This window comes from Triturus cristatus, chromosome 3_2 (assembly GCF_964204655.1).
Source record: "Triturus cristatus chromosome 3_2, aTriCri1.1, whole genome shotgun sequence".
Classification (NCBI taxonomy): Eukaryota; Metazoa; Chordata; class Amphibia; order Caudata; family Salamandridae; genus Triturus; species Triturus cristatus.
In genome coordinates, this window is record NC_140584.1 from 1,113,074,787 (window position 1) to 1,113,089,692 (window position 14,906).

General features: G+C 45.7%; 1 protein-coding gene across 1 annotated transcript in view; it reads right to left on the reverse strand.

Annotated features, from left to right (window-relative positions):
- Positions 1–14,906, reverse strand: part of WSCD1 (WSC domain sialate O sulfotransferase 1) — a 244,185-nt gene that overhangs the window by 105,355 nt on the left and 123,924 nt on the right. Inside the window, exon 3 of the mRNA XM_085649909.1 lies at positions 6,544–6,658. Coding sequence (XP_085506035.1) covers positions 6,544–6,658 — 115 coding nt within the window. The remainder of the gene's footprint in view (positions 1–6,543; positions 6,659–14,906) is intronic.

Below are 14,906 nucleotides of genomic sequence, written 5' to 3' on the forward strand. Positions count from 1 at the left end.
GAGGAGAGAGAGGAACCACAAGGAGAGAGAGGAACCATGAGGAGAGAGAGGAGAGAGAGGAACCACAAGGAGAGAGAGGAACCATGAGGAGAGAGAGGAACCATGAGGAGAGAGAGGAACCACGAGGAGGGAGAGGAACCATGAGGAGAGAGAGGAACCACAAGGAGAGAGAGGAACCATGAGGAGAGAGAGGAACCATGAGGAGAGAGAGGAACCACAAGGAGAGAGAGGAACCACAAGGAGAGAGAGGAACCATGAGGAGAGAGAGGAACCATGAGGAGAGAGAGGAACCACAAGGAGAGAGAGGAACCACAAGGAGAGAGAGGAACCACGAGGAGAGAGAGGAACCACGAGGAGAGAGAGGAACCACGAGGAGAGAGAGGTAAGGTGTATTAGGCCTGGGGTGGGGGGGTTAATTTTTTCAGCCGTGCAGGGTACTGTTTTAGGGTGTAAGGTAGGGTCGCGGAGATGGTGCACGGTAGTGTTTCAGGGTAGGGAGAGGACTGGGTGTAGGTGTAGTGTTTTAGGGTAGGGTTGGGGGGTTGTGCTTTAGGGTAGGGAGACGACTGGGGGTAGAGTTTTAGGGTTTAGGGTAGGGTCGGGTGTCGTGCACAGTAGTGTTTTAGTGTAAGGAGAGGACTGGGGTTGGGGAGGGTCGTGCAGGGGTAGTGCTGTAGGGTTTAGGGGGTCGTGCATGGTAGTGTTTTAGTGTAAGGAGAGGACTGGGGTTCGGGGGAGGGTTGTGCATGGTAGTGTTTTAGAGTAGGGAGAGGACTGGGGTTCGGGGGAGGGTCATGCATGGTAGTGTTTTAGGGGTTAGGGTAGGGTCGAGGGGGTCGTGCAGGGTAGTGTTTGAGTGTAAGGAGAGGACTAGGGGTCGGGGGAGGGTCGTGCAGTGTAGTGTTTTAGGGTAAGGAAATTATTGAGGGTTGAGGGGGTCATGCAGGGGTTGTGATTTAGGGCTTAGGGTAGGGAAAGGATTGGGGCTCAGGGGGGTTCGTGCAGGGATACTAAATTAGGGTTTATGGTAGGGCAGGGTAGTGTAACATTACCTTAGATACTTTTGCCAAGAATATACCTTCACCACGCATGCTTTTGAGTTGTAATGGCATGTATGGTAAAGGCAGATCCGTGGTAAAAGTATGCGTTGTGATGGTAGGTCGTGGTGAATGACTACAGATAGTAATTCCCGCGTTGTAATGACACGCGTTGTATTAGTATGCGTTGTAACATGTCATATTCAGGTAATAGAGATGTCATTCTATCAAAATCACAGAGTGGTAAAGTGATGTGTTAAATGCCCTTTGACCCCCCGCCATGACATCATAAACATCACAGGAAGTGACATCGTATGGCATTTGATTCCTGTGACAGCTACGATGTAATATTCTAACAAACCTTTCTTTTTGCTGAATCGAGTCTCGCTTTGAGTCTTATTCATGAGCTCTGTCATATTTTAAGATTATTTCCAATAAGTATGTCTGACATAATTAAATGAATACCATAAAATAATCGGTATCTATTTTCATCTGAGAGTGCATCTTTGTGAAAATTGTTTCAGAGAAAGTAAAACTTTGAGCCGTAGGAATACCCCAGGGTCCATCGCTCGGTCTGCGCCAGGACTCCTTCGTTATACAGTTGGGGCAAGGAAAGCTAGCTTCCACTTCAAAGACCCCCCTGAACTCAGAGGCATGAGCCAGACCTGCAGGGGGCGCTGCAGCTGCTGCCTCGCATGGTATTGCATGAGCTAAGGGGGTTCCTTCACAGTTCAACTCCCTCAGCAGTAAATGAGATTCAAGGACGACGGCCGTCAAGCTTTTTGATAAAACGAAATAACATTAAGCACCGTATGAAAATATATTGTCATTTCTAATAGAAATTATAAAAATGAAAGACTAGATGCTTATTGTGCCATGGTGTTGTTATGTTTACTCACCTTTTTCTCTTTATAAAAATCCAATAAAAAAAGACCCCCCCCCCAAAAAAAAAAATTTAAACACTGAGCCATCCAAACAGCTTTCAGAGCAGTGTTCTTCAGCTTTAATGCACATCTCTTCTTCAGCACACACGTCACACCCGGGGGTACTTCACACCCCTACAAAAACAATCTTCATCCCTTCAGCACTAAACCACGGGGTGTAACCCAAAATAACGCCCCCCCCCCTCTGCAGAATGCAAAGAGGGCCCCACCCGAGTCCCCCATATTTCACAGCTATCCATTGGCCTATGGCTGAATGGGGGCTCCCTCAAGGGTTGAGGGGCTCCTGAGGGCGGGGGTCTGAGTTACGCCTCCGCGTAGACTGGACATACAGTGACATGAGGGGTCTTCCTCCCCCAGGTGGACTGCAGATTCTGCATTTTAAGGCGAAAGAGCGTGCTCTCCTCAGGTGTAAGAAACACATGGAGCTTAGTAGAAAACATAAATAAATTCATCTGAACTTTTATTCTTGTCGCCATTAACATTTGCGAAATTTGAAAATATGCAATACAGGTACAAACTAGCATCATACTTAATGGAGGGTGACGATTTTTAATTATCAGCGCAGTAAACATCACAGGAGGCCACTTTGCATTCACTCTTCGCTCTGCAGTCCCAATCAGAGCAGTTTATCAAAGCTGGCCGGAGCTGTTACTGACACTCACATAGCATAGGCAGAATGCATGCATGCGTTGTGGAACCCTCGAAGGGAAGGGTGGTCCGCTAGTCTTTAATCTGAAAATGACATTTAAATCCGGGTAGGTGTAGGGGCCTAACATGCAGCCCTACGATGCAAGGGGGGCTACTACTATTCAGACCGCTCCCCGCCTTTCAAGAGGGCTGCATTTCTTGAACCCAGAACTAGGGGCGGGCTATGAACTCCACTCTGCCAAAGGAGTTTGCAGAGTTTTGCCCACTCCACGTTCTGCGTGGAGTGGGCAAAAGAGCGTGGAGTTCTGACAACTCTGCACAGTGGTGTGGAGCAGAGTACTTTTTCTTGTTCAGCTCGCAATGGTTCAGTTGGCAGGCGTGAGTAAGGAAAATCATGCGCTAGACCATCTCTTGTTGAGATTTCTCAACGCAGGAAATTGCAACAGGTCGCATATTGCTCGCATTGATAAACCTGTCAATTGCATTGAGGAAGCTGCCGCTCGAGTAGGACATATCCTCGAGCGTCAGAAAGAAGCAGCGCCCTCTTGCGCTGTGCATGGTGCCGTTTGTTCTGATTTTACAGCTCGGGACAAACTCCAAGTGCTAAAAATCAGCACAGGCACTGCAACTTACTGCACTCTATCGCTTGTGGAACTCCACAGAGTGTGGCAGAGTTTTTTTGGCACTTGGCAGAGTTCCCGTAGCAGAACTCTGTGAACTCTGGCCAGGTCTACACAAAACCCAGAGTGAATCAGGGCTAGTTGGCTGTCCTTCCGTTCGGAGGCCTCAGGGACATAACCGGCTTCCAACAACCTTGCATTTGCACCCAGACTCTGCCATCTGTGAGTCTACCCTGCCATGTGGTGCCACCCAGCCCCGGACAATTGGAAGTGGGCTTAAGGTGTTTTATCAGCCTCTATGGATCCAGAGCAACCAATGCATCTCCTCTGCTGTGCGTCGCAATCCCATGCAGAACTGACGCATCTCCGCTGCTGCATGGATTGAACTTGCCACAAAGACCTGCATCGCCACCACAAACCGCAATATCTGTGGATCTGCCACTGCGCATCCTCAGTGCAGGCCCACGCATCCCTCATCCATGGCAGCCTCTATGAGGGATGCGAGGGCCAGCTCCAAGCCTGAAATCTCTTTGAAACAGACGCTTCTCTCTGACTGCGTACCACATCCTCGACGCAGGACTTTGCATCTGTTAGACCTGGCATCCTTGGCGTGGTTTTCCCTGACTTTTTGCCTCTACCTCCTGTGTTTGATGCTGTGCTGGATTTCATTGTTGCTAGCTTAGATGCTTTGGGCACTTTGCCACTGCTGATCAGTGTCAAAGTGCAAGTGCTCCCTGTTTAAATTGATATTGTGATTGGTTCTCCCTGATTGGCAAATTTGCTTTACCAGTAGGTCCCTAGTAAAGTGCACTGAGTGTGCCAGGGCTGGCATATCAAATGCTGCCCTAGGAGTCTGGGTGAGTCAGCACTAGGCTGAATAGGCCTGATCTGCATTTGGAGTGGTGGGAGGAGTAGCACCTATACCTGAATAGGGCTGTGCCAGCCTTACAATGCTGGCTCCGCCCCCCTGTTGTGTGTCTGGAGCCAAGGCTCACACTGACAATGGATGTTGTTGTGCACTTGCAGAGTGCCCCCCAGAACTGGTTTGAACTGGGCTCAGAACCTCTTGCACAAAGAGAACAAATACATTTTGGGGTATAATTATCAGACCCAAAACCCCAGACTTTAGATCATTCCTTGAAATTAAGAGGAAACTTTGCCAAGGAAAAGAGCTGGAAAGACTGAGGAAAAGTACTGCCCTTGCTGTGTGTCTGGGGTTGGCCTGCAGTTGCTGTTTCTGTGAAGGACAGGAGAAGGACTTTGTTGTGTGCTGTATCTCCTGCTTGAAGGAGATCTCCAAGGGCCTGAAGTGAGCTGGCCTCCTGTTCTGAAGTCTCAGGGACACAAAGACTTCACCCCCAGCTCCCTTGAGCTCTGCTGTTGTGAGTTCTGACCTGCCTTGAGGTACCTGTGCCAGTTTTGGGCCTCTGGAGGTTGTTGCTGCTGATTGGGCTCTCGAAAAAAGAAGAAACGTGAAGAACTGCTAAAATCACTGCATTGAGGGATCGTGGTTGAAGAGGACCGACGCAGTACCGCTCCACGCCGCCGCATCGATTGCTGACGTACCCTAGATTTCCAAGCATCGTACCTGTGTGGCATGCTTTCCTGACGCATCACCAGCAAACCGGAACCGTCATGAAGAATTGACGCATCATTCCCCATACAGACTGGATTCAACGCAACGGGTGGTCTACGTGTCGCAGAACTGTCGCATCGCCTCTTCAAGGTCTCAGGAGTGTCCCATCCCTTTGTTTTCAGACTCTGCGGCTGTTTGGCTTTGGAAGTTTGACGCATCTACAGGTACTTTGGTGAAAAGTCACGCATCCATAGTTTTCTATGGTACAAGTTCTTGAAACCATTTGAAAGTGATATTTTTAACTGTGCATGCTGGATTTTTGTTTTTTTTGGTCTTGTTTAGTTTAGTTAAAGATACTTTATTTTTCAAAACTGGTGTGGTGTCATTTTGTGGTGTTTTCACTGTGAGTGTTGGCACAAATATGTTACACATTGCCTTTGGGATAAGCCTGTCTGCTCGTACCAAGCTACCAAGGGGGTGAGCAGGGGTTAGCTAAAGTGTGTATCCCCATTACCCTGACTAGAAGCAAGGGTCCCTATTTGGACAAAGGTACCTATCTCTGCCAACTAGAGACCCCTATTTCTAACAGCATCACAAACCCAGCTGACGAGATCCTCGACAATGACCCAGGCCCTTGAATCACAGCCTCGCTGCATCTCGGAACCAACATATCACCTCAGCTGCCTCATGTATCTTCAACGAGGATACAGGCAACTCTCGGCAAACCAGGATTTAAGGTACATTGTTCAGCGAGCTTTATCGCCGTCAGCCTGAACTTGCGACTTTGTGAGCTATTTTCTCTGAAAAATTCAATATCTCCAGTTCTACTTGTTGGTTTTTTGTAGTTTTTTTATTTGTTTTTCTTTAAAGTAAGCTCTATTGTTCTAACTGGTGTGGGGTCTTTTGTGTGTTGTTTTCACTGTTTTGTTGTTTGAAGTTTTACCCAAATACTTTACACACTGCCTCTAAGTTAAGCCCGACTGCTAAATGCCAAGCTACCAGGGGGTTGAGCACAGGTTATTTTGGGGTGTGCATGTGCATTACATGGACTAGGATGGTGGTTGCTGGTTGACAGTATTCACAACTCATTTTTAACACAATGCCTTATTCATAAACAGCAGGTCAGGTGGGAGTTTACCTTTATCCAGTCTCAAGAGCCGAATGCTGCACGTACCTCCAACAGAGGCTATAAGTCACCTCGAAATTGACGGAAAAATGAGGACAACATGGAATTCATTTGCATCTCTTTGTTACTAGCGTCTTTAAATGGAAACTATAAAGATGTGAGCCCCAAATTCTAGCCCTACCCTCGCTTAAATTCAGGAAAGAATTTCAGTGACACCTTTTGAAGGAACGCTACCCGCCACACCATGTTGTCATCACAGTTCACTAACCCGCTACCTCTCCATTTGCACATTGACAGTATCTATATCTTTGACCCCGTACAGCGCCCTGCTGCATTTCAGCATGGTAACTACTGCAGGAATATCACGTACATACGTAAAATCATGTTGTTAGTGGGAAGGAACATCACTAGTGTAAATTATTCTACATTTTAGGCTGCTCAGACAGCTCATGGAATCCAGTACATGTTCATGTAGTGAATAGCGATGATTCTCATGATATTCTGTGGAACACTAGTGCACCACAAAATATTGAGCCCTCTTTCCTTGCAGGGAAACCTCAAAGCTGAAATGTTCTATTTGTTCCCAACTCACCTTTCAGCGCAGGCCTCTTGGCAGTGAGATACTGTCATCTTCCACAAGTCATAGAACACAGCTGCCTTCAGAGTTCTCTCCCCAGCATCATCACTGAAGCACCCAATATATGTCCCTAAAACACACAAATTATTGTACAGGGATCAGAAGAAATTGCATGGGATGACACAGTACATTGTGCTTAAGGTCCAAAATGTAGCAAACATGCACAGTCTTAAATTCCTACGTGATTTGCTTCCAGGGTGCAACAGTTCCAAAACACTGAGGGCCAGTTGTACGACCGGTTTTTGTGGTCACAAATGGGAAATCGGCCCGTTTGCGAGGGCAAAAAAGGGTAGTGGTATGTACAAATGCTGTTTTAGTGTTTGCAAGTCGCTATTAGGAAGGGGCGTGCCAAGGGCATCCCTTCCTAATATCGAGTCGCACTTGTATGTACCATTATTTTGCGACCGCAATTGCGGTCGCAAAACACTCACCGTTTTAAATTCCTCCTACTTTCCTTTGAGTAAAACGGGCTGCAATAAAAATAAATGCTTTATTTAAAAAGCAGTCACAGATATGGTGGTCTGCTGACCACAGCAGGCCACCATCCCTGTGAGTGCTGGCCAAAAATGCGACCTGCCTCATGAATACTGATAAGGCAGGTCATTTGTGACCCCATCCGAAATCGCAAAGATTGTTTGAGACTCTGTTGTACATTCCATTTTGCAAGTCACAAATTGTGAGTCGCAATACATTGCAATTTGCGACTCACAAAATGGATGGGTTGTACATCTGGCCCTGATTTACATGTATTCCTATCTACTAGTGTGTTGCACCATATGGAGGCCGTCCTGTATTGTGGCTAGAAGGCTTCATTTTACAGGAGCACCACACTTTCAAACCCGAACTATCATTAAAAAAGAAAAGCATTATGGTGTTTAAATAATTGGAATAACATTCCTGGAGCCTTATTACCAATAGGGTGCACCGTCCCTGTTTGCGTTAAGGCGCAACTGCAAATTGGGGCACAGGTCGCAAACAGAGATAGTGCGTCCTATTACTGTTAATTTACTGTCCCCAAGGCTGTAGCGAATATACACTGCCTACAGGGTAGTGCATAGGGAAAGGATGGACCCGCTGTTTGAAGTAGTCGGATCCTCTTTGAAATTGCTGATGACAAAAGGCCTACACTTTCAAGGGGACAGAAATCCCATGCATGGGGTGTTGTGACTGTGCTTGCTTGCTTTGGGATGTCTGAGGAGGTCCTGGAACCACCTTTTCTCTCTCCAAAGAACCGCCCTCATGGGCCACACTTCACAATCCCTTTATGGTGCACAATCAGTCTCCAGACGACCTCTTTGCCTTTCTGCCGGTCTCCATAATACTGTAAGGCTGTAGCGTGTGATTGAGCCCCCATGCCATAGAGGGAATGCCTGCTTAAGGTAGCGCCAGAGCTCTATGTGCTATGGCGCTATCTGTCTAAATGGCCCACATAAGCATCTGCAGCCCCTTCTGTAACACTGAAGTGCCCTGGGGCGCAACAAATGTATGCACATGTCCGTTGCACTCACGACCACTGTAAGCACTGTAAGTAGCATGGACTCTTGTGCAATAGACATCTTTGCCTGGCAGTGTTCCCAGTGCAATTAGGTAGTGCAGAAGGGACTGAATATATTTGGTTTTAGAATATGTGCATTTTTTATATCAGTCCATGTGCTGCAGATAATTTCTTCTGTGTAAACTGTCACAAAATATTACATTTGTAAGTTTTCATAACAAAGTGCTGCAAAAACTAAATGCACAGCTCATGCTGGACAGAGGCATACAAGAAAATAGGTAAAGCAACATTCTTTGTTTTTAATACATTTTTAACAGTTTTGAAATATATTCTGACTGAGTTCAGCTGGCATGCATTTCAAAAGGCATATACATATCTGTGATCACAACCCACTGGCACCTTTGTGGCATCTTTGTGTCAACTCCAACTTCAAAGGGCATCTTCAAAAGCCCTAGAGTGTGAGAGAGGAAGCCCCTAAGAGATTATTAAGATAAATAATTGTGCTGGAAATCATTATAGTAACAGATTTACCTTTGACAGGAGAGAGCCAGGAGACACAGAGCCTGGCTATACAGGCAGCCTGAGCCTAGTATTGGCTCAAGGTAGGTTTTCTTGGATGTCCAGTGGAGCGAACCGATCATGGGTTGGATAGGTATACAAGGGAGCATGCTACACAACTGAGAAATGAAACTGTTTTGGATTTTTGAAGCATGCAACAATGGGACAGGTTTGTTGCTGCACAGTGTGGGGAATTGGGTTATTGGTTAAGTGGCGTAGAATTCCCATTCAAGCAACAACCACAAACCTTGTCAGGGTGATCCTCAAAGATCACTAAATTAACCTGTGCATAACCCTTCAGTAGCTTGGCACAAAAGCAGTCAGGCTTAACTTAGGAGCAATGTGCCAGGTATTTACAAAACACATGGAAAATTCCAAAGCAAATTTGAATAAATGCAATGATACAAGGATGACAACAATTTAATCAGTTGAACCAGACATAATTTTGAGGTTTTTAAGTGAAAACAGCACCTAGAAGCAAAACGCACCACTCAAGATCAACTGGCCTCGCTAGACTGGGGTAAAGCCACAATTGCAGAATGGTTGACTAGTTTGGATATAGTGACCTCGTTAGTCCTGCTGAAAAGTTACCGTCTCAAGTCTGACATGAAGAGTTCCATACACGTTGGAGGATACTGCGAAGAGATAACTTTCGGAATGAAGAGCAGATTGAGAGTCGTGGATGGTTGTTTCTGTAGTGTGAAGTGCAGGTCTTGCGCTGCTGTGCGTCGTAAGTGGTCAACGCTGGCATGAAGAGCAGATCTCATCAGAGGTTTGCGTTGTAGTCTTTGGAAGAGGCAGAGTTTGGGTACAGACCGGCACATTTGTGGTTATGAGGACTTCCAACTTCAGAAGTTTCACCTTTTCTTCTTGCAGGAGTCAGGACTCATTCCAGCAGAGGCCAGCAGTAGTGCTTAGGCATTTCCAGGGAGTTCCAGTTACAGCTGGTCAGCTGGCCAGATGTAGGCAGGCCTTTGAAGCTTGTTTGACCCTGTAGCTCACACAGGAGGCCAGTCAACTGACTCTTGGAGTCATTCTGAGTAGCCTGTGATTAAGGCAAGCACGGCCAACCTTCCTTTGCAGTCAGCATGGCAGGTTCCTTTGTGTGTGCTGTAGGCCAGGACCTTTGAAGTCATCCTGTCAGGACAGGCTAATCTGTCTATACCTAAGACTCCTCTGTGTCACTTGGAGCCAATACACAAACTCTAGCAGTAGAGCCATTTACAGTCATGTGATCCAGGGTACTGGAGGAAGTCAGAGTTTGTTGAGACAAGAAAATGCAACATTCTTAAAGTGGATTTTTTTAATTGTAACTTAAAAATCTGACTTTACCATAACAGCGGATCTTAAATTACAATCATTCGAGTGTAAACAGTATATCTCTATCTGTTCCCAATCTAAAAATAGAATGTATTAAATATAATACCCCATGTTAGTCAAGGGAGAGGCAGGCCTTACAACAGTGAGAAACAACTTTAGGAGTGTTTCACTGCCAGAATGTGTAAAATTAAAACACACGTCATACTTTTTAAATACAATGCACCTTGCCCTATAAACCATTAGAGCAACTTTAGGGGTGACTTAGGAGTATTAAAAGGAAGGTTTAGGCCTGGCAAATTATTGGTTAATTTTGCCAGGTCTTAATGGTAGTTTAAACTGTTCTAAATGGTTCCGTGGAAGTCCTGAGACATGTGTTAAAGTGCTGTTTGGGTGGCACAATAAGTGCTGCAGGTCAACTAGTAGCATTACATTTACAGGCTCTGGGTACATGTAGAACCATTTACTAGGTGTATACAAGTAAGTTAAAAGGTACCAATCAGGTATATGCCAATTGTACCATGTTTCAGTGTGAGACAACAAGCACTATTCCACTGGTTAGCAGGGGAAACAAATGAACAGAGCCCTAATACAGACACAAATGGGTTCAGTAACAGAAGGCAAACATGTAAGTGTGACCCTGCAAAAAAGGGCCAGGTCCAACACACAGCATACACCAGGAGCATGCACTAATGCGAGAGGAAAGCCTGGGAACTGTAATCGAATTGGCTAGGCCTCATCACCAATGACTGAGCAGCTTACTCGTCATATAAAAAACCTTCCTTGAGGAATTCTAAGAAGAGAACCTGCCTGGAGTTGAAGAGGATAACATGTGTCCTTGACTGCTGCTTTGGATAATTCCTTACGGCCTGAATGAGGACTGGAGAAAGCTGACTCCTGCTCTGTCTTGAAAGTGTTCCACATAATTGTTTCTTTCCTGTTGGTGTCATATTCTCGCTGACGTACAAGCCTACGGAAGGTCTAAGTCCTACATCTGAGGCCTACTTGGCCCTGAAGAACTTTGCTGCTGTGGCTGGAGGGTGCACAGTCTCCTGACTACTTGCTGCATATGTACACATGCATTTTCTCTGAGGAAGAAGTTGCTGTATGTACCAGTCTACCAAGTGTGAGCCCTGAATTCCCCACAGAAACTAAGTGTATATTTATAGTTCGGAATGTTTGGGTCTTGCAGCAGCTCTTTGACAGCTCACATCAATACTGCATCCTATGTATGTCCGAGCCTAGTGCACAGATACCCTTGACTTGCACCGCCCTATGGGGCATATTAACAATGCTGCGATAGAAAATTATTGCCGCTTTTGCGGCCGTTTTCGGCCGCAAAGCGGCGATAATTTTATCGCCTTATCAGCAAAAACACGCTATTGCGTGTTTTGCTGATTTTGCTCCCGTTTCCAGCACGCCTAACTTCGCATCGCTAATGAGATGCAAAGTGGGTGTGTCTGTGGAAACAACATGGGTAAATATCGCGAAGGCAGCTTCGCAATATTTACAATGCAGGGAAGCGATTATTTTAATTGCGCTAAGTATGCCTTAACGTAGGAATTTAACGTCTATTAAATTCCTGAGTAAGGCATACCTAACATGGGAGGTGGATTCATGTGATACGACCACAGGGTCATATCATCAAGCATATTGCCGTTTTACATGGAACATCGCTGGAAAACCAGCGATGTTCCATGGAAAAGGGTGCTATCACTGGAATATACATCGCCATGGTGCTATGCGTTGTTAATACAATGCTAGCCTGGCGAAATATTCCAGCGGTAGAAAAAAATGCGGTATACAAGGTCAGCGATAATTATCGCCGCCTGTTGCAAATATGCCCCTGTGTTTTTTAGGCCTACTAAGGGAGGGGGTAGTTCAGTGGAAACCTAGGCTTTGAGCCCTATGACATCAAACCTGCCGATATCACTCATAACTCGTAAATCTGTAAAAAGGAAGCAGGGCTGCAAGTGTGGTGTCGCAGTAACAGCCACAGGGCCATCCTCAGCTACTTTCTGTCTTAGCCTCAGTTTCAGGGTGTAATCTTGTCCCCAAAAGGTAGTATTGCACAGAATATGACCATGTAATCCACAGCCCTGTGCTGGACTTTGGGCTGCATTTATTGCCTATGACTCTGTTAACATGAAGGAGACTCGACGGGCTTCTGGATTCATGGAAGTAAGATTTTTTTGGGTGAGAAACCTTTTTTTTTTGCTTGGCTTAGCGAGAAACCCCGAAGAACATTACAGAGATCGTGCCCATGCCCTGAAACTTATTTGTGTGGTTTTTTTTTGTATTTTAAATTTGCAATGCTACCCCGATTAAGCCCTGGTAGATAAAACATATATTGGGAGGTTTAAAAAATGGACAGCTGGGGATGACATCATTAGATGCGAGCATCACTGTAATTATAATGTTAACATCCTTTTAAAAACAGTTCATATAAACTCGTTCCAGTTGCTTAGGCATTTATACGGATTGTTTTACAGGAGAAATGTGTGCAAGATGTGCGTATTTTAGATTAACCTAACCTAAAATGAAAAGGTAATTAAATAAAACAATCAAGTTACACAAAGGCCCTCAGTACGCTCCCTGACTGCCAAGCTTTCTTTTCTGAAATGTTATGGATTAATTAATCTTTATGCAAACTGCCTCCCTATACTCTATTAGAGACATGAAGTGACCCTGCACCCAAACTGGCTCAGCGTTTCCAGAGGAGAAGGCCTTTGCAGTGACTTAGATGCATTTACAGTCCTAATGGCTCCTAAGTGATGGATGCTGGTACCCCTCCCCCACTTCTTCCTCTTAGATACCCACGAGCTGTGGTGTTTACAGATGACGGTCTTGTAGAACTCAGATATCAGGCCATAGGACACTGGGACTTACATTCAAATTCAAGCCCAAACACCTACTTCATTTCACTAACACAAATCAGATTATTAAGCTTAATGGGATGGCGTCTGAAAGGTCCCGGCGTTCAGTAGTAAGTGCTTTATTCAAAGTGTGGCTGTAGTAAAGGATTGTGTGTAACAGGAGTTTCGACTCTAAATTGTAACACAACAAATGTGGCAATTACACAGGCATTATTGCGCATCTTTTTTCTTGGGACACAGATCACGAGGTCAAACTTTGCAGAATGTGTCTCAAGAAAAGGGTCTGGAACTCCAGAACCACCCGTGGAAATCAACGTCACAACTTCTAGACCCCAGGTGATGTCTACATTCCGCAGAAGAAGAGTTTGAATATTGTGGTAGTTGTGCATCCTAGAATTACTGATCCAGTAGCATCAATTGTTTTGGATATAAAATTATCACACTGAGAGTCTAGCGACTCCTAGAATGTGGCGTAGCGTGGGTGGGGCCACAAGGGCGGTTGCCTCGGGCACAACATTTGTAGGGGCATTCTTGGCGGTGCAGCGGCATTCGTAGGGGCACAGAATTTTAAAAGAAGAGTGGAAGGATACTTGCCCTGCCCCTGTCGCTGCAACCCACGCTATGCTGCTGGGTCCTACGGCAATATGTGATGTTAAATAATGAGTAGTAGTATAATACATGTACTGTTTCCCCCAAAGGTGCAGCAGTCTTCATACATTCCACCACACCCGTCTTCATAGACTTCATTTGACTTTTAAAAAGGACGTTGACCAATCCAGGTACACGTCAGTGATGTGGTGTTAAAATGGTTTTGCATATAAATTGTGTACTAGAAATTCCTGTCATTACCTACTTACTTCCTTGTAGACATCTGGCTCGTCTACAAGGAGTCTATACATACTAACCAAAGTTAGCATGCGGCCCGCAATGAAACCAAGCACACCCACAGTCCAACAGGTTGGTCGCCCATCTTGGATATGTGGAACCATGGTGAGAACCAACTCACACCTCTTAGTTCTAGGAGACCTGGGACCTCAGAATAAAAGCCATTTGTTCTCACCATAGTGTCTGGTTCTTCTTCCATGTCCTTTATACACCTCAGGTGTGATCTAGGAAGAATGCACGAATAATCCATCCCACATACTCCTCCACAACTTTCACAACCTGGAGATATATAGTGGGCTCCATTAAACAAAAACGAAGTTATATTTCAACCTGGGATCCCACAGTAACTTCTTTATGTCACTAAAAGTCTTTAATGCAATTTTGCATCGCTGTGATGTCGCAGAACAGTGTAGGCTCAGTGTAGATAAGTAGCGCAGCAACGACAAGTCTTGCCTGTTTGATGCCCTCCGGGCAGCCTGGGATCTGTGCTCTTACGTCACTGCCAAATAATGGCAAGAAATTGACCTTGCACCTTCATAAACTTTTCTACAAACTCTTCCGTGCTGTTATCTGGCATAGGCTCACACACACTGCCTGAATCCCACAAGTTCCCCCTTTCGCCTCTAGCTGATTCAGATGTAAGGGTGGCCCCGGTGGACACTACTCCTTTGTCCTCCACAGTTTACACTCTTTGTTCCACCGTGTCCAGCCCACCAGCATTACCTCCTCGTTAGTCTTCCTCGCCACATGACTAACAAAGTGAGCTTCAGCTCCACACCAGAACCCTCCAAAGCAAAAAAGTCAGCCTCCCATGCCTCCCATCCCTTCCCAATATGGCCGACCATTACACACCTGCCCTCTATAAGAGACGGGCCGGCCCAAACCCACAGCCTGAAACTACCAAGCATAACATGAAGCCGATAGCCAGACAGGGCGGGAGGGATGGGAACTCATGTGGCAAGGAAGACTATACTCGGAGTAATGAAGATTACAGGTAAGTAACCGGAGCATTACATTGCATTAGTGCTGTGTTTACATTTCTTATGCTCGCTTAAACTCTGATTATTGTGTCATGCTTACCGTGCAGTTTACTGTCATGGGAGACTTGGTTTGGGCAGAAAACATCCAGAAACTGGTTGTTCGCCAAGATTTAATAAACTGAATGAACAACACATTGCAGCTGGTAC